The following is a 14,242-nucleotide window of genomic DNA, read 5'->3' on the forward strand; positions in this document are numbered from 1 at the left end:
CGATTATATAAGAAACTAGGAGATAGGAGATCCCCCATCATAGTCCGCCTGGATTACATAAGAACAGCAATTTACTCCGGAGAGTATTGATTTGCTGTAACGTTCTTAGGTCCTGAATGAATCTCGTATCCGATGGCGCAGAGTTCCCCTTTCGGAGCTACGATACAACTGAGAAAAATATATGAGAAGGAGCCTGTGATAGGATAAAAAGCAAATTCAGCGGAACTAGATTCTCATAAGCGTAGGTTATCTGAATGTTCCGGGAGACTCGTCTGGCGGAAGAGGTTTTCTTATCGACGATGGAATACAGATGTATAAAACTTTTATAACTAGACTGGAAAATAAAAAGTTTCCGCATTGATCGCATGATACAGGAGCCAGATAGACATTCTTAATAATTTGAGCAAATTGGGAACAGTATATCGATGTGTTTCAATTATTTAAATATCTATACTGTTTTAAATTACAACTCATTTTTTGGCATAAATTCATAAAATCCTCAGTCTATTTTTAACGAAAGAAATAAATGGAGAATAAAGAAAAACGTCCCTGTACAGCTAGCTCAGCTCTTAATCTCTTGAGCATGTAGAGAGTGGGTTAATGACACGCGGTAGGAAGATCGCTTAGGACGATACACAGTGTTTATTGTTTCCGTAGGAGTACAGAGTGTTTTGACAGGAGTGGTCCTGAACGGCAGCAGGCAACTAACAGAACTTCGGTAGACTTTTTGGCGCTATTTATAATAGTCTAACCGCGCAGGGGAAGGTACCAGGTATGTCCATACCGAGGTCACGCCGGTGTCTCGGGAAAAACCCTGGTACCCTTCGGTATACAAAAGGGAGCGGTGTGGCGACAGCCGGGCCGCTACAAGCATTTTACGCCACTATAGTGGTTTCCGTGAAAAGCATCAGTTTGAACGGTACGGACCACTATAGTGGCTTTTGCGCCATCCGCGGACAGGCGCGCCGTCCCTGGAAGACTGATTTGCAGACGAGCGCGCCGCACAGTGGGCAATTTGGACAAAATCGGATTCAAAATCAAGGAACTTTCGATAGGAATGAGGTAGAGCGATGAATTTTTTTTAAATGAAAGCTGCAACTTTGTAGAATATGGCAAAAATAGGGAGATTATTACCATCCAATCATTTCAACGAAAAAATGATTTCATTAGTTTTTGTCACAAAAATCTATTTTTTGCAAAATCCGGAGGTCGTAGACAAATTTTGAGATCAGATTTGAAATCAGCGTGAAAAAATCTATGGGAAATGATGTATAGCATGTTAAAAAAAAATTTTTTCCGCGCGTGGTATTGGAAAAACTAAAATTTTCTTGAATTTATGCGCGTTTAACGAATTTTCTCGAGGTTAAAAAACGTTCGTACCACAATCTCTCTATTTTTCCCATATTCTACAAAGTTGTAGCTTTCATTTAAAAAAAATTTCATCGCTCTACCTCATTCCTATCGAAAGTTCCTTGATTTTGAATCCGATTTTGTCCAAATTGCCCACTGTGCGCCGTACCTGGGAGGTATTGCAAAACTCGAGAAAAGTTTGATTTTGTTGGACAGTGTAGTCAGAGGGAGCAATATCCGGTGAATACGGGGGTGCGGTAAAACTTCCCGTTGCAATTCTTTGATTTTTTCCTGAGTGAGTTTCGCTGTACGGGGCCGGGCATTGTCAATTTGCAGTATTACACCTTTTCTGTGGACTAAAGATGCCCTCTTTTTCAATAGTTCTGAATACAGCCGTTGTAATTGCTGACAATACAACTGAGCAGTAACTGTTTCTCCAGGTTTCAACAACTCAAAGTGAATTATGCCACGACAGTCCCACCAAATGCACCGTAACACCTTTCTAAGCGATGAGCTAGGTTTAGGGGTTGATATTGCGGTTCGATTTGCAGAAAGCCATTGCTTGGAACGCTTTATGTTATCATAAAGAATCCATTTTTCATCTCCGGTAACGATTCTGCTAAGAAATGGATCTCTACGAAATCTGGATAGCAATGAAGTGCAAATTGATCGACGAATATTCTTGTTGGTCTCAGATAATTGATGCGGTGCCCATATTCCTTGCCTGTATGCCTTTCCCATTTCGTGTAGGTGCCTTTGTATAGTTGACCATGTGGACCCAAGGCTTCTCGATAATTCTTGTATACTTAATTTTGGATCAGCTTCCACTAGAGATTTTAGGGTGTCGTTATCAAATTCAACTGGTCGTCCACTTCGAGGCCTGTCAGAGAGATCATAATCACCAGCAGCAAACCTTCTGAACCAACGTTGACACTCGTTGACCTTCAATACATCTCCATAAACATCGCAAATTTTCTTTGTTGTTACATTAAATCCCGCATGAAAATGAAAAAGTATGCAATGATGAATATGAGATTCTCGGAAGGTACGGACGCCGCCATTGTATTACAGGGCTGTAAACAAAAATTATACTTTTTAGAATATTTTGAACACAGGCTGCTTTACCGAAAAATGGAAAAGAATACGTGTTTCCTCTTCAACGATCGGTACAGAACTAAAGGCAAAACAAATTCTTTGCAAATAATTGATTACTCATGGGCACACCTAATAGTATACTAGGATTCTTCCACGACCCCAACAAAATTTTTTGTATACTAACTTTTGCATACTACGATAACTGCGAGTATCAAGTTTCTTTAAAGCATTTTTAAAGCATTATTCATTCTTCTCTTAAAGCATTTAGTCTTTGGACTATTTAATCTTAAATTATATAGTTAAAGGTATCTGAAAAAATGTACACAAAATTTTATAAAGGTCCTAGTATGAAACTACATGATCTGAGTAACCACCGTAAGGGTGAAAAATACAGAAGAAATATTAACAATGCAGAGCCCTATTCGATGAATCATTTTCTAAACTAGTTTCAGTAGATCTTGCTCCAGAACGTTTGAAAAATCGTAGATCCGGAAGGATTCAATTTATCTTTTCCGGCAACTGCAGGCCGAAGATACAAGAACGACTCGCCAAGAAAAACGTGATTCGTGGAAGTTCAAAGGAATTCAAAGGAAGTTCGCCGAAGCAGTGTATGCAATCGTGGAACCCATTTGAGTCCTCTTTATCTGAACATATTATTATCACGGTTCGTTTAGTCCGTCTACATCGTTGTACTGAGCAGGATCTTGTGTTCGCGGTCATCGGTCGATTGAAAGTTGCATCAACTTGTCGCGACAAATCGCCCAGCTGCCATAAATCTACTCGCAATTAACAGGAGCAGACATAAACACCGCGCGTGCTCGATAAACTGGCTTGTCCGTGTGTGATGTCACCGTTACGAAAACCGTCATTATAGGTCTGACATTGCGCGGATATTCGACAGAACTGTTGTCAAGAGGCGTGAATCGGCCCATGTCGATAATAGAATCAACAATGGCGAACGTGATATCATAGTTCTCACGCGGAACAATGTTCCGCGAGACTCCCGCGGCAACCTTGAGCGTCGCTTTCGTAGAAAAATTCATACATATGCATGCTCGACGAGAAAAATGATAAATCATCGTGCCGAGACCGTCTTCCCGACCGGCCGTAAGCTAATAAAATTATTATTGTTTTTTTCTCTGACGTCACTCCAACTTTCGAGGATGATCAGTCTTTGACGCCAATCGAGTTCCTAGTAGACCAAAATCACTGAAATAGTTTTACAGAATTTATGGGATAAAGTATTAATGTATTTAATGGGTTGAAAATAATATAACGGTATTTTTAAATTCTTCCAATGTTTTTACTGTTTTATGGGCTGAAGACACCCTTCTTTGAAAATGTCATGTTTAATTACTGAATTCTTACAGCTGCTTTTTGGGCGAGTTATTGTTGTACGCATATTCCAATAAAAGTTGTAAACATTGAGAAACAATACTCTTCTATTTATGGGTCAATGTCATCCATTTTTTAAATTTCTTGTATAATAGAGTTCATAAATATTCTTTTTTTATAAGATCGTGCATGCTACGACAAAAATAGTAAAACTTCGCAAGCGCATTCTCGTCACCGTCCGAGGAAGTTGCAAAACAGTTTTCGCAATTAATCGGCCATCGTAGAAAAATGTTTATAGTGTCTCTGGTGAACATGGTACTTCTTTCCTCATTTTTTATCAGTTACGTCAACTACCACGAACCTGGCAGGGGAAATCTTCAACGTGTTTGAAGACTTTATGGCCTGAGGATTATACTCAGAGTGCAGAATACATAGATATACAATGTTAACAAACGACGTGTCTTAGTCGGTTAGAAATGGTTCAGGCGAACATTTGGACACTGTTATTACTTATTGTTATCTAGATTCTCTGTGTAGATCGACCGAGGTAATTATAACTCAGTAAGTTGCTCGTCTCGGTGACTAACGGTGTATAGAATTACTGGGGTCTCCATGGGTCCGGCAAGTGAAGTCATAATCAAACCGGCGCTGTCTAGGTTCCTCCCTTTTTTAATTTCTTGGTCGCTTTAAGTGTGTAACAAAGGCTAGGTCAATTTTTCATTCCTCAAACAGTCCTCCACGTTCCAGTCGAGTAAGTGACCTCAAAGAGAACTCGAAGAACAGACCAACAAAAGCTGTTTCCACTCCCAGATACAACTCCATCTTGATCTTCCATTTCTCCAAGATTTCTTCACTTTCCAATCATACACCTGCACACGAAGGGAACTCGAAGAACGATTCAACGAGAGCTCGGCTGTACCCAGCGACGATTCCTGTCGGTCCAACGTGAAGATATCAATTTTCTGTTGCAGTGTTGAACGCGAGGCGTCGAAGAACATCGAGGAGAATGAGCGGGAGTGCTTCAAGGATGCGATCGTGTCGAGCAGGAGTCTCAACAAGGGCTTCGTCGAGACGACCCGGCTGAGGAACGCGATACCGGAGGTACGGAGGCCTTGTCGATTCGTACGAACAATACGGTGATCGACTTCAGGGCCAGTTTCTAATCGAATCTCTGCCTAGATCGCCGCCTGCATCATCGCCGCGTCTTTCCACATATCCGTCGGCCTGTGCATGGCCTACTCCGCCATTCTGATTCCGCACCTGGAGGCCGAGGACGCGGAACTGCACGCCACTCAAGAGCAAACTTCCTGGATAGGTAAGCTGCTCCCAATGACGACGATGCAATCGGCGAGTCTAGATCCGCTGGTAGCCGTGAATCGATTCGAAGTGAGGACGCAGCCTCTAGCACAGCAGAAGCGATAATTGTCCCGTTTCGCGACCGCTCAATCATTTCACCGCGATTCCATCGGTGGGAGGAGGCAGACACAATGTAACAGTTAGATAACACCGGATCTATCGAGTATGTTAATTCACCGACCAGTCCGAGATAAGACTTTTTCCTTCTCGTGCCTTTCATGACTCCGGGCAATACGTCATCTCCAGATACGCAATAGCGTCGCGATAGAAGTGCAGACAAGTCTACGTCTATCTTTCGGGTTAATAGGGCGTCTTCATCTCCGTTTGACGCAGATGTATAAGCAGGTTGCTATACTAAATCAGCGGTACAGCTGATGCACCGGGTCCAAGTACCTGTAATAGAAGTACAGTAAGTTGAGACTGGTTGTAAAGCGAGATTGGGAAATAGTCAAATGTTATTTTTAGTCTGATAAAGGAAGCTCCGTTATGATTCAGGCAGGAATGACTATAAACGATCCACGAAATTACCATTTCCGCTAAGCTACATTGCCCAACAAAGCGAACAAAGTATTAGGTTGGCAAGAAAGTAATTTCGGTATTTTTAGGTGAAATAAAATCCAATTTTTTTATCAAAGCAATGAACGTTCTATAATCTTTTGCCATCTTTCTGGTAGCTTCATAATTCCGTGCTCATAAAACTTCTGATCCTTTTCGGTGAAAAACTGATCCAAGTGCGATTTCAGATCATCATCATTAGTGAATGTTTTACCATTCAAAGAGTTTTGTAAACTTCGGAATAAATGATAATCTGATGGTGGAATGTCGGGGCTATATGGTGGATGTGACATCACTTCCCAACGAAGCTCCGATAACTTTTCACATGTTACCAAAGATGTGTGTGGCCTAGCGTTATCATGGTTGAACACGATTCCTTTGCGATTTGCCAATTCTGGCCGTTTTTCTTTGATTGCTATGTCAAGTTTTGATAGTTGTCGATAATAAACATCTGAATTGATGGTTTGGTTCCTTGGGAGCAGCTCAAATTACACAATACCTTTGTAATCCCACCAAATTGACAACATGATCTTCTTTTGGTGCAATTCAGCTTTCGGTGTGGTTTGGGCTGATTCATCACGCTTCGACCATGATCGTTTTCGAGTTGTGTTATTGTAAACAACCCATTTCTCATCACCAGTGATGATTCGCTTCAGAAAATGATCGATTTCATTTCGTTTGAGATGCATATCGCATATGTTGATGCGTTGCGTTAAGTGAATTTCTTTCAATTCGTGTGGAACCCAAATATCGAGCTTCTTAACGATTCCGAGACTTTTTAAACGATATTCTATAGTTGTATGCGAGACATTTAACCTGTCTGCAATCTCTCGGACAGTTATATGACGATCCGATTTAATAATGGCTTTCATTTGGTCATCATCAACTTCAGATGGTCGACCAGAACGTTGGTCGCCTTTAACTGAGAAATTTCCAGAACGGAATTTTTCAAACCAATTCTGGCACGTGCGTTCTGTTAAGCAATCCACACCATAAACTTCACATATATCTTTGTGAGCCTCGGCAGCTTTTTTACCTCTACGGAAATAAAAAAGCAATATGTGCCTATAATGTTCGTTTTTGCACTCCATGTTCAAATTGATACAGAACTAACAATTTTAATCAAAATTACGTGTAATTTGCTTCGAAAGTAACCTAAAAGATGCAGTTATGAAATGTCAGAAAGAAAACAAACGCAACGTTAACAGAAATCAATGAAACAAAACATAAAGCCATCTATTAGTGAAAATCAAAATTACTTTCTTGCCAACCTAATACAACGAATTCGCACAAAGAACAGGCATTTGATCGGGCATGCAACGAGCGAGAATCTACTGTAGCAGAATGGTAGCTTTACGCTTCTATTGGGTGTGGAAATTATGAAGCAACTTGGAAAGTTAAGACTAAATCGATTACTGAATAATGACCGGAATAAACTGACAAAATGGGCGATCGACCTGCCCCCTACAAAAAATTGCGGACCCTCGGCGAACTAACTCCGTGAAACGCAACGGTAGCAGTAACTGCAACATCATTACAGTGCAATGTTCTATTAATCATGTCAAAAGCGCGCTCACGCTGAATAGGTTACTTTCAATGATCGTCGAGCAAGAAACCGGACAATTTCAACCGGTAGTTCTAGCGCGAAGCCTATTTGTCTCGGAACGAGTTCTATGATCTAACAGTGGTTCTCCCCGGTGAATGTTGCAGCCAGCGTGGTGGTAGTATGCGCGCCTATCGGTGCCTTGATGGGTGGTTTCCTCATGGAGATCTTTGGAAGACTGAGAACCCTTCAATTGGGCTCGATCCCCTGTATCGCGGGCTGGATACTGATCGCCCTTTCGACCAACTTCCCTATGCTTCTGTGCGGTCGGCTGTTGTCCGGTTTGGCTACCGCGCTGGCAACTTCACCAGCCATCGTCTACATCACCGAGGTCGCGCGACCGGAGCTTAGGGGATCGATGATATCCTTCGGCCCGACTCTGGCCTCCTTCGGCATGGTCCTCTCGTACGTGAAGGGCGCCTACATTCATTGGCGAGTGGTAGCCTGGATCAGCATCATCTACGCTATCGTACCCATCATTCTGGTCCAGCTGTTCGTCCCCGAGTCGCCGGTATGGCTCGTCTCGAAGGGGCGAGTTAACGAAGCGAGGCAATCGCTGGATCGGTAAGGATCTTGATACCTTAACGAAACTCCTTCGTCTTCTGTAGAGACTTTATGTGCACTCGATACAGAATGCTGCACAAGCAACTAGAAATTCCTGGTGTCGCTAGAGATTCCAACATCGAATAGACCGCGCGCTTTCACCAGATTCTGAATCCTGTTACCATTTTCCCGTAGGCTGTACAGGTACGAGATCAAACAAGGTCAGAAGGACGCGGCGCAGGCTCAGTACATGACCATAATGAAGGAGAACGAGATCAAGATGAGCGAGCAGAGGAACAGCAAGCACGGTAGCGCGTTGCACAAGTTGCGAGGGTTCATGAAGCCCACCGGCTGGAAGCCGATGATCATCCTCTTCCTGTTCTTCTCCTTCCAACAGTTCTCCGGTATCTACATCACCCTCTTCTACGCCGTCACGTTCTTCCAAGTAAGTCGGCGTCATTGACAACGTCCGGCCGGGATCCTCTCAGCCGGTTGTCTGTCTCACGACGATTATCGCAATTTCAGGAAGTCGGTTCAGGCGTGGACCCGTATATAGCGTCGATTTTAGTCGGTGTCACCCGGTTCTTGTGCTCGATGGTGAACACTTGGCTTCTCAGACGGTACAAAAGGCGGGCACTGTGTATCATCTCGTCCTTAGGGATGACTGTGTGTATGGGCGTTTCCGGTTATTTCACTCTGCAGATTAGAGACGGCGATAAGTCTGGCTATTGGGTATGTATTTCGCATGATTCATCTATTAAAAGCGGAATCGTTGATGCTATTGCGACAACATGTGGTTCTTTCTGCAGGTACCTGTTATGTGTCTGCTGCTTTATGTGTGTACCTCAATGGTGGGCATGCTGACCATACCGTGGACCATGACCGCAGAATTGTTCCCCACGGAGATTCGAGGAATCGCTCACTCTATCAGCTACTCGATAGCCAACTTGCTGTTGTTCGCCGCTCTCCAGAGCTACAGAAGCTTGCAGGCGTTCCTGGGTGGTACGTAGATTAAACCTTACCGAATCACTGATTGTTCACGTGGAGCTGCAACAAACCGATTCAATTAGGATATCGAACTCACGAGAAATTTCTGTTCCGAAAGGGTCCTATGCGGTGCAATGGTTCTTCGCGGGTGTGTCGATCGGAGCGGCGGTGTTCGTCTGGATCCTTCTACCGGAGACTCACGGCAAGAAGCTCTCCGAGATCGAGGAGTACTTCCAGAACCACTTCGTGGCGATCGGAGCGGAGGCGAAACTGAAGAAGGCGCAGCAGATACGAAGACGCGAGAAGAAGTACGGGAAATCGTCGGTCACGGAGCCGCTGAACCCCGCGAAACCGAAAACCGCGCAGAACGTGTAAAGGAAAGGCGTCGAATCGCACGGGCTGGGACCGCGATGAGAAATTCCTGTAACCGTGATTTGTAGACGTAAGCAAACAACGTTCGTTCGACACATGACACGGGGATTACGTTCTTTAGCTAGTCTCTGGAAAACGATAACAGTTTAACGAGCAACCCGCGCACCGATCACCACTCGGTATCATTAAATAACGTCGTCGATGGTAGTGTACGGTGTCGTAGAGTAGTGTTCGGGGAACGCGTTTCCCGGGAAAAAAAAGCTGCGTGGTTTCGTACTTAAGCTTCTCGCTTGCGCTTCAGTGTTGTAGAGGACAGCCACGACGGGGGAAACGCGGTTTTATCGCTCGACGTTGATCGTCTCCGCGGGTAACGCAAAAAGTCTTGAGAATCGAAACGCGCGGGCGAGTTGTATCGCGTGAGCATGATGCAATCGCGTTCGTGTACTAGCGGGTTTACTGCCTCTATTTCGTGTCGTTCCCCGCGATAACGCGAAACCGGCTAGAGACGATCGACGTCGCAGAGCGACGGATATTGTTCTACCAAATAAGGAGAAAGAGGGGAGAAACCGGAAACGACTCTACACGCGACACACACAAAACAGTATTACATGTTGATCTGATACAGTCTTCCGTGCAAATGTCCACGGATGGCCGTAGAAGAGACGGATGAAGATTCTTCGTGCACAACGTTGGCTACGCGGCGCTACGGGCCACCCTGGCCGGCGCCGCATTCTATGGTGATTCGTTGTTCGCCGCTTACCGGGCGAGCTGAGCATTCCTTCCTTGGAAATCGATTTAAACAACTTCGCTGTGATCTAACAATATTCGCAAAGAAAATCGTATGATAGGGTATCGCGCCGACCTGGGTATCATCTCTACGGACCCGGTTTCAAACGGTTCATCGAATGATTTGATTCGGCCGGAAGCGATCCACGTGTACATTACTATGGAAACAATACTTTACCGAGCTACTTTTAACGTATAAGCGACAGAGTCTTTAATATAATTCATTATTTAAGGTATTAGTCTCCATCCCGTATTCCAAATGCCCAGGTTCGGTGTCTTCTTTCGCCTCTGAATGATTTCATTTCTGCAGAAGATGTCTGAAAATACACGATACTATATTTGGAAATACTGTCTATTGGAACTTTGCGGTTTGTGGGTATGATGATTACCCATCGATTAGCGTTCTGTATTGTCAGGCATCCTGTTACGTACGCAGGTGCTATTTTCAGTGAACATCCACCTTGATTCATTCGACTTACGGGCTATAGTTTCTTTCTATACACCTGTCCATTCGAGCAGGTACTTAAAAATACGACCTTTTGTGCATCGTTTATTCGCGTGTAACATCCTACATTTATAAATCCAGCCGTTTTTCAATACTTTTGTAATATATACCAAAACGATCTACTTGTGGTTAATAATAGACTAGCCGGCCGCACAATGTCCGCTTTTTACAAGTTGGCCGCTTTTTACAAGTTGTGTACAGAGAAACCATTGAATGTGGTCATTAGATTGCGGAACTATATAAACATCTATCTCCTTGCGGACTAGAGTATATCAAAAAATAGTGTGAAACAATGTGTTCCATCCATTGTCGTCGACGATATCAATCAAAATAATTGTGTTCACATGTGTACAAATGTTATAACCCTATAAATCCGCAGTCTAATGATTACACATTGAGACATAAGATAGATCTAACATCGAATGTGCTTGCTTATCGTACAAGAAGAAAAATTACGAACATTTTCGGCGCCTTCTACCAGGTACACCAGTCGAATCTAGTTCGTATATTCACCGTTTAAAATCGTAGAGAGCGCAAAAAGACAATAAACGTGTTACAACCTGTAAGTTACAGGACGTCCAACGGAAATTTCGAAAATGTTAGGTCTATCTTAGGCGTCATTCACAGAGCCACTGGAAATCCGCGCGGATGTTCTACCGCTGACTAATCGAGTGTGCTTTTATTCAACGTGATAATCTCGTAATCAGTGGACCAGGTTAAACGGAGACATTCGATGGAAAATGATGGCCGATCGAACTCGCTTTGTCGGCGGAAGATGGCGGCGCGACGAGCAGGACTTCCGGTTGATCTTGATCGTGGTCCGCTTGTCCGAGAATCGTTTAGGGAATTACAAATCCATGAAAATCAATCCAACCGAACTCTCGATGATCGTGTCGATGCCTGAAAGTGAGCGAACTCACGATTACTCTTTCATTAGGACAGACAGCCGTTAGCTTAATTTCGAAAGACCGTGGGGCAGTTTAAGCGTCGAGATTTTTAGTTCGACAAGTGCCTTTCGTTTTTCAAACTGTACGGTGATTATTTGTAATATAAGTGTGCGTGCTGTGCGAGCAGAGTAGCGTTTGTGATTCATGTACAATACTTTGTATCGTGCTATACGGCATGCTTGTATTCCGTATGTACACATGTACCGTACGTCTATATGTGTATACCATTGTAAAATTTCGTAAAATGTTTCTAATAAAATTGTATTTTTGGAAACCACAAACGGAGGACCACTCTGTTATATACCCACCCAAAAAATTACAGTATAAAATTTATAGTTCATTTATAGTTCGTTTTTTTAGTTTTTATAGTTTTTAAATTTATAGCATAGATTTATTTATTAATTTCTTGAATGCACCTTCGATTAGTAACTAGCGAATTACCGCTAAAATCTAATAGTTTCTTTTGTGATTATTAAATAATATATTGACAGCTTTTGAATATCTGCTACTGATAATTACAATATTCATAAATATTTATGCGAATTTCCACGTACCTTTGCAAAAGACAATTCTCAATTCTCAAACTTCTGCGAGCCGCCATAAAAGCTAAGCGCTGATTGGTCGACGGAAGGATGCGCGCGCAGATAACAGAGCGCGCGTTCGAAGTTCGAGTTCAAAATCACATCTGCAGGACAAAGCGTTGACAACGATATATGTTTCAGGATATTTGCAAATCATGGTCGATAAAAAGAAACTCTTGGAATAAAAACAATGCATGCGATATTTATTGGCGGTCTAAGAAGAAAAATACAGATTGAAACGGTTTGAAAGTATACGACAATTGGCTTTATTCAGACGCGAATCCGTCAACTGACGAACAGAAATTAAATACGAGATGTAATTACATGAGCTCCATAAATGTACGCATACGTGTATAGCATATAAAGTCGACATTTAGTAATAAAGTATACAGGGTGGGCCAAAATTGATATCTCGACCAATGCTCGAAATAAATAGAAACATCAGGTTTCTCGCCTAGAGTTTGCGAATTGAACTTTTTAAAAAACTGATAAGGCTATCCGTCAACTGTTCAACACGTTGACTGCCAAATTACATCCTCTAAAAAACCCACAACTTCAAAAAACAGTTTATTTAAAGAAATTAGAAAATTCTTTACTTCCTCTGCATGCTAAGAGTTCTAATAAAATTTAGTGTGCTCGAATATGGCACGACCAGAGATCTTGATGCATTTACGACATTTAGAAATGTTTAAACTACTCGAGCTAAAGCAATAGACGTTAATGGCATGTCTACTTTTTCGACGCGGTAAAGAATATTTTCATAGATAAAATAAATTCTTATTCTTGCTTCTATAAAATAATTCAAAAAATCATAATTCGCACAAAGATCCGCAGCCTAGTCATGACAAAAGTTCTCAAACCTAATCAAAGAGTACGTCAACCATGTCTGACCAACGTGGAAGTGAACGTGTTGAACAACTTTTATCAAAGAACACGCCTAACAGAACCGTATTCCACTGCGTTTCGACTAACTTTAAAATTCAGAATCGGCTCTGTCCTGTTCGCGGCACGAAGTTCAGACCACCCTGTATATTTCAGACGAAAATCTTGCAACGGAAAAGACCTGTTGTACAAACGGTATATTAATTGCGACGTTTTGCAGCAGTATCGCGTATTAATTCTGTCAATTTTTATGTTGTTTCATCTCCGGGGAGAGGGAGTACGCTAACTATGATCGACTACTGGAGAAACATCGTTTCACAATACAAAAGAAAAAGAATCAAGAAAGAAAGAATATCGAGGAGGAAGAAAAAACGAACAGAGAAAAAAAAATAAAGATGTTAAGACACACGATACTCTGAACACGGGGACTAGTGTTTTGAAATCTCGTTTATTGACAGACAATACGAAGCAATCGACTATTCATCGTTCGCATATAAAATATATCCTCTAAACACTAGTAAGATTAGCGTATTAAATACGTCGGCGATTCAAACAACGGTACAATATTGCGTCTCGTGGATTCCCCTTTCCTACTTGGAAAATCGATAGAAAACGATCACGATCGGGATAGAGCCGGGGAACACCGAGAGGTATACACACCTATGTATTTTTAATAATAATAATATCTGTGCGTGTCAAACGTACGCGGGGCGGGGCCAACCGAAAAACAAAAAGAAGAACGAGCCGGTCGATTTTGCCAACAGAATTAATAGCCATGTCTGCGGTGCAAAAATTTGTTTAACCCTATATGCGTATATAATTCGCTTGGACGAACGAATATCATTACGAAGCGAAGAAGGATCGGCGCAAAGTTTACTCGTGCAAGAATCAATAGAATATCGAGACGGTCTTCTTCTTTTCTCTCCCTCGAAAACTCGAGAAAACGATGCTCCTACTTTCTCTCTCTCTCTCTCTCTCTCTCTCTCTCTCTCACTCTCTCTTTCTCTCTATCATCTCGTATGCTAATCGTTTGTCGACGCACGCGGCTCCACAGAAGCGTATTCCTCTTTTCTTTTTACATCGCAACGATTTCTCACGATCGTCTCCACACGGGCCCCTCTTCTTGTTCTTGCTCGATGATCTCGGGATCATTCGAGACGCGTATGGACGGCGACGTGGAAACGCTTACGATGACCCCTTTTCGGTGATCAGATCATTTCTTAAGCCCCCGAGTGCCCTAGTACTCTGCGATGGGGAATTGCGAGTGCGATGATCTATGAGCTGTGACGTCAGTCTTCTGCCGATTTGAGAAAGTTCGACTGCGGATCTTTGTGCAGTTTGAGCT

General features: G+C 42.6%; 1 protein-coding gene across 4 annotated transcripts in view; it reads left to right on the forward strand.

Moving 5' to 3' along the window:
- The window catches only part of LOC143359109 (facilitated trehalose transporter Tret1), a 33,736-nt gene extending 24,293 nt beyond the window's left edge, over positions 1 to 9,443 (forward strand). For 2 of the 4 annotated variants that reach the window (XM_076796818.1, XM_076796807.1), the window contains 7 exons: positions 4,752 to 4,881; positions 4,960 to 5,095; positions 7,402 to 7,858; positions 8,033 to 8,282; positions 8,363 to 8,569; positions 8,647 to 8,839; positions 8,943 to 9,443. In XM_076796818.1, coding sequence (XP_076652933.1) covers positions 4,752 to 4,881; positions 4,960 to 5,095; positions 7,402 to 7,858; positions 8,033 to 8,282; positions 8,363 to 8,569; positions 8,647 to 8,839; positions 8,943 to 9,199 — 1,630 coding nt within the window. In that variant the 3' untranslated portion in view covers positions 9,200 to 9,443. Of the gene's footprint in view, positions 1 to 3,337; positions 3,553 to 4,751; positions 4,882 to 4,959; positions 5,096 to 7,148; positions 7,324 to 7,401; positions 7,859 to 8,032; positions 8,283 to 8,362; positions 8,570 to 8,646; positions 8,840 to 8,942 lie in introns of those variants that run through there. The other 2 variants (XM_076796797.1, XM_076796829.1) reach the window with 2 other exon arrangements.
- The last annotated feature ends 4,799 nt before the right edge of the window (positions 9,444 to 14,242 follow it).

This window comes from Halictus rubicundus, chromosome 1 (assembly GCF_050948215.1).
Source record: "Halictus rubicundus isolate RS-2024b chromosome 1, iyHalRubi1_principal, whole genome shotgun sequence".
In the NCBI taxonomy this organism is placed as follows: Eukaryota; Metazoa; Arthropoda; class Insecta; order Hymenoptera; family Halictidae; genus Halictus; species Halictus rubicundus.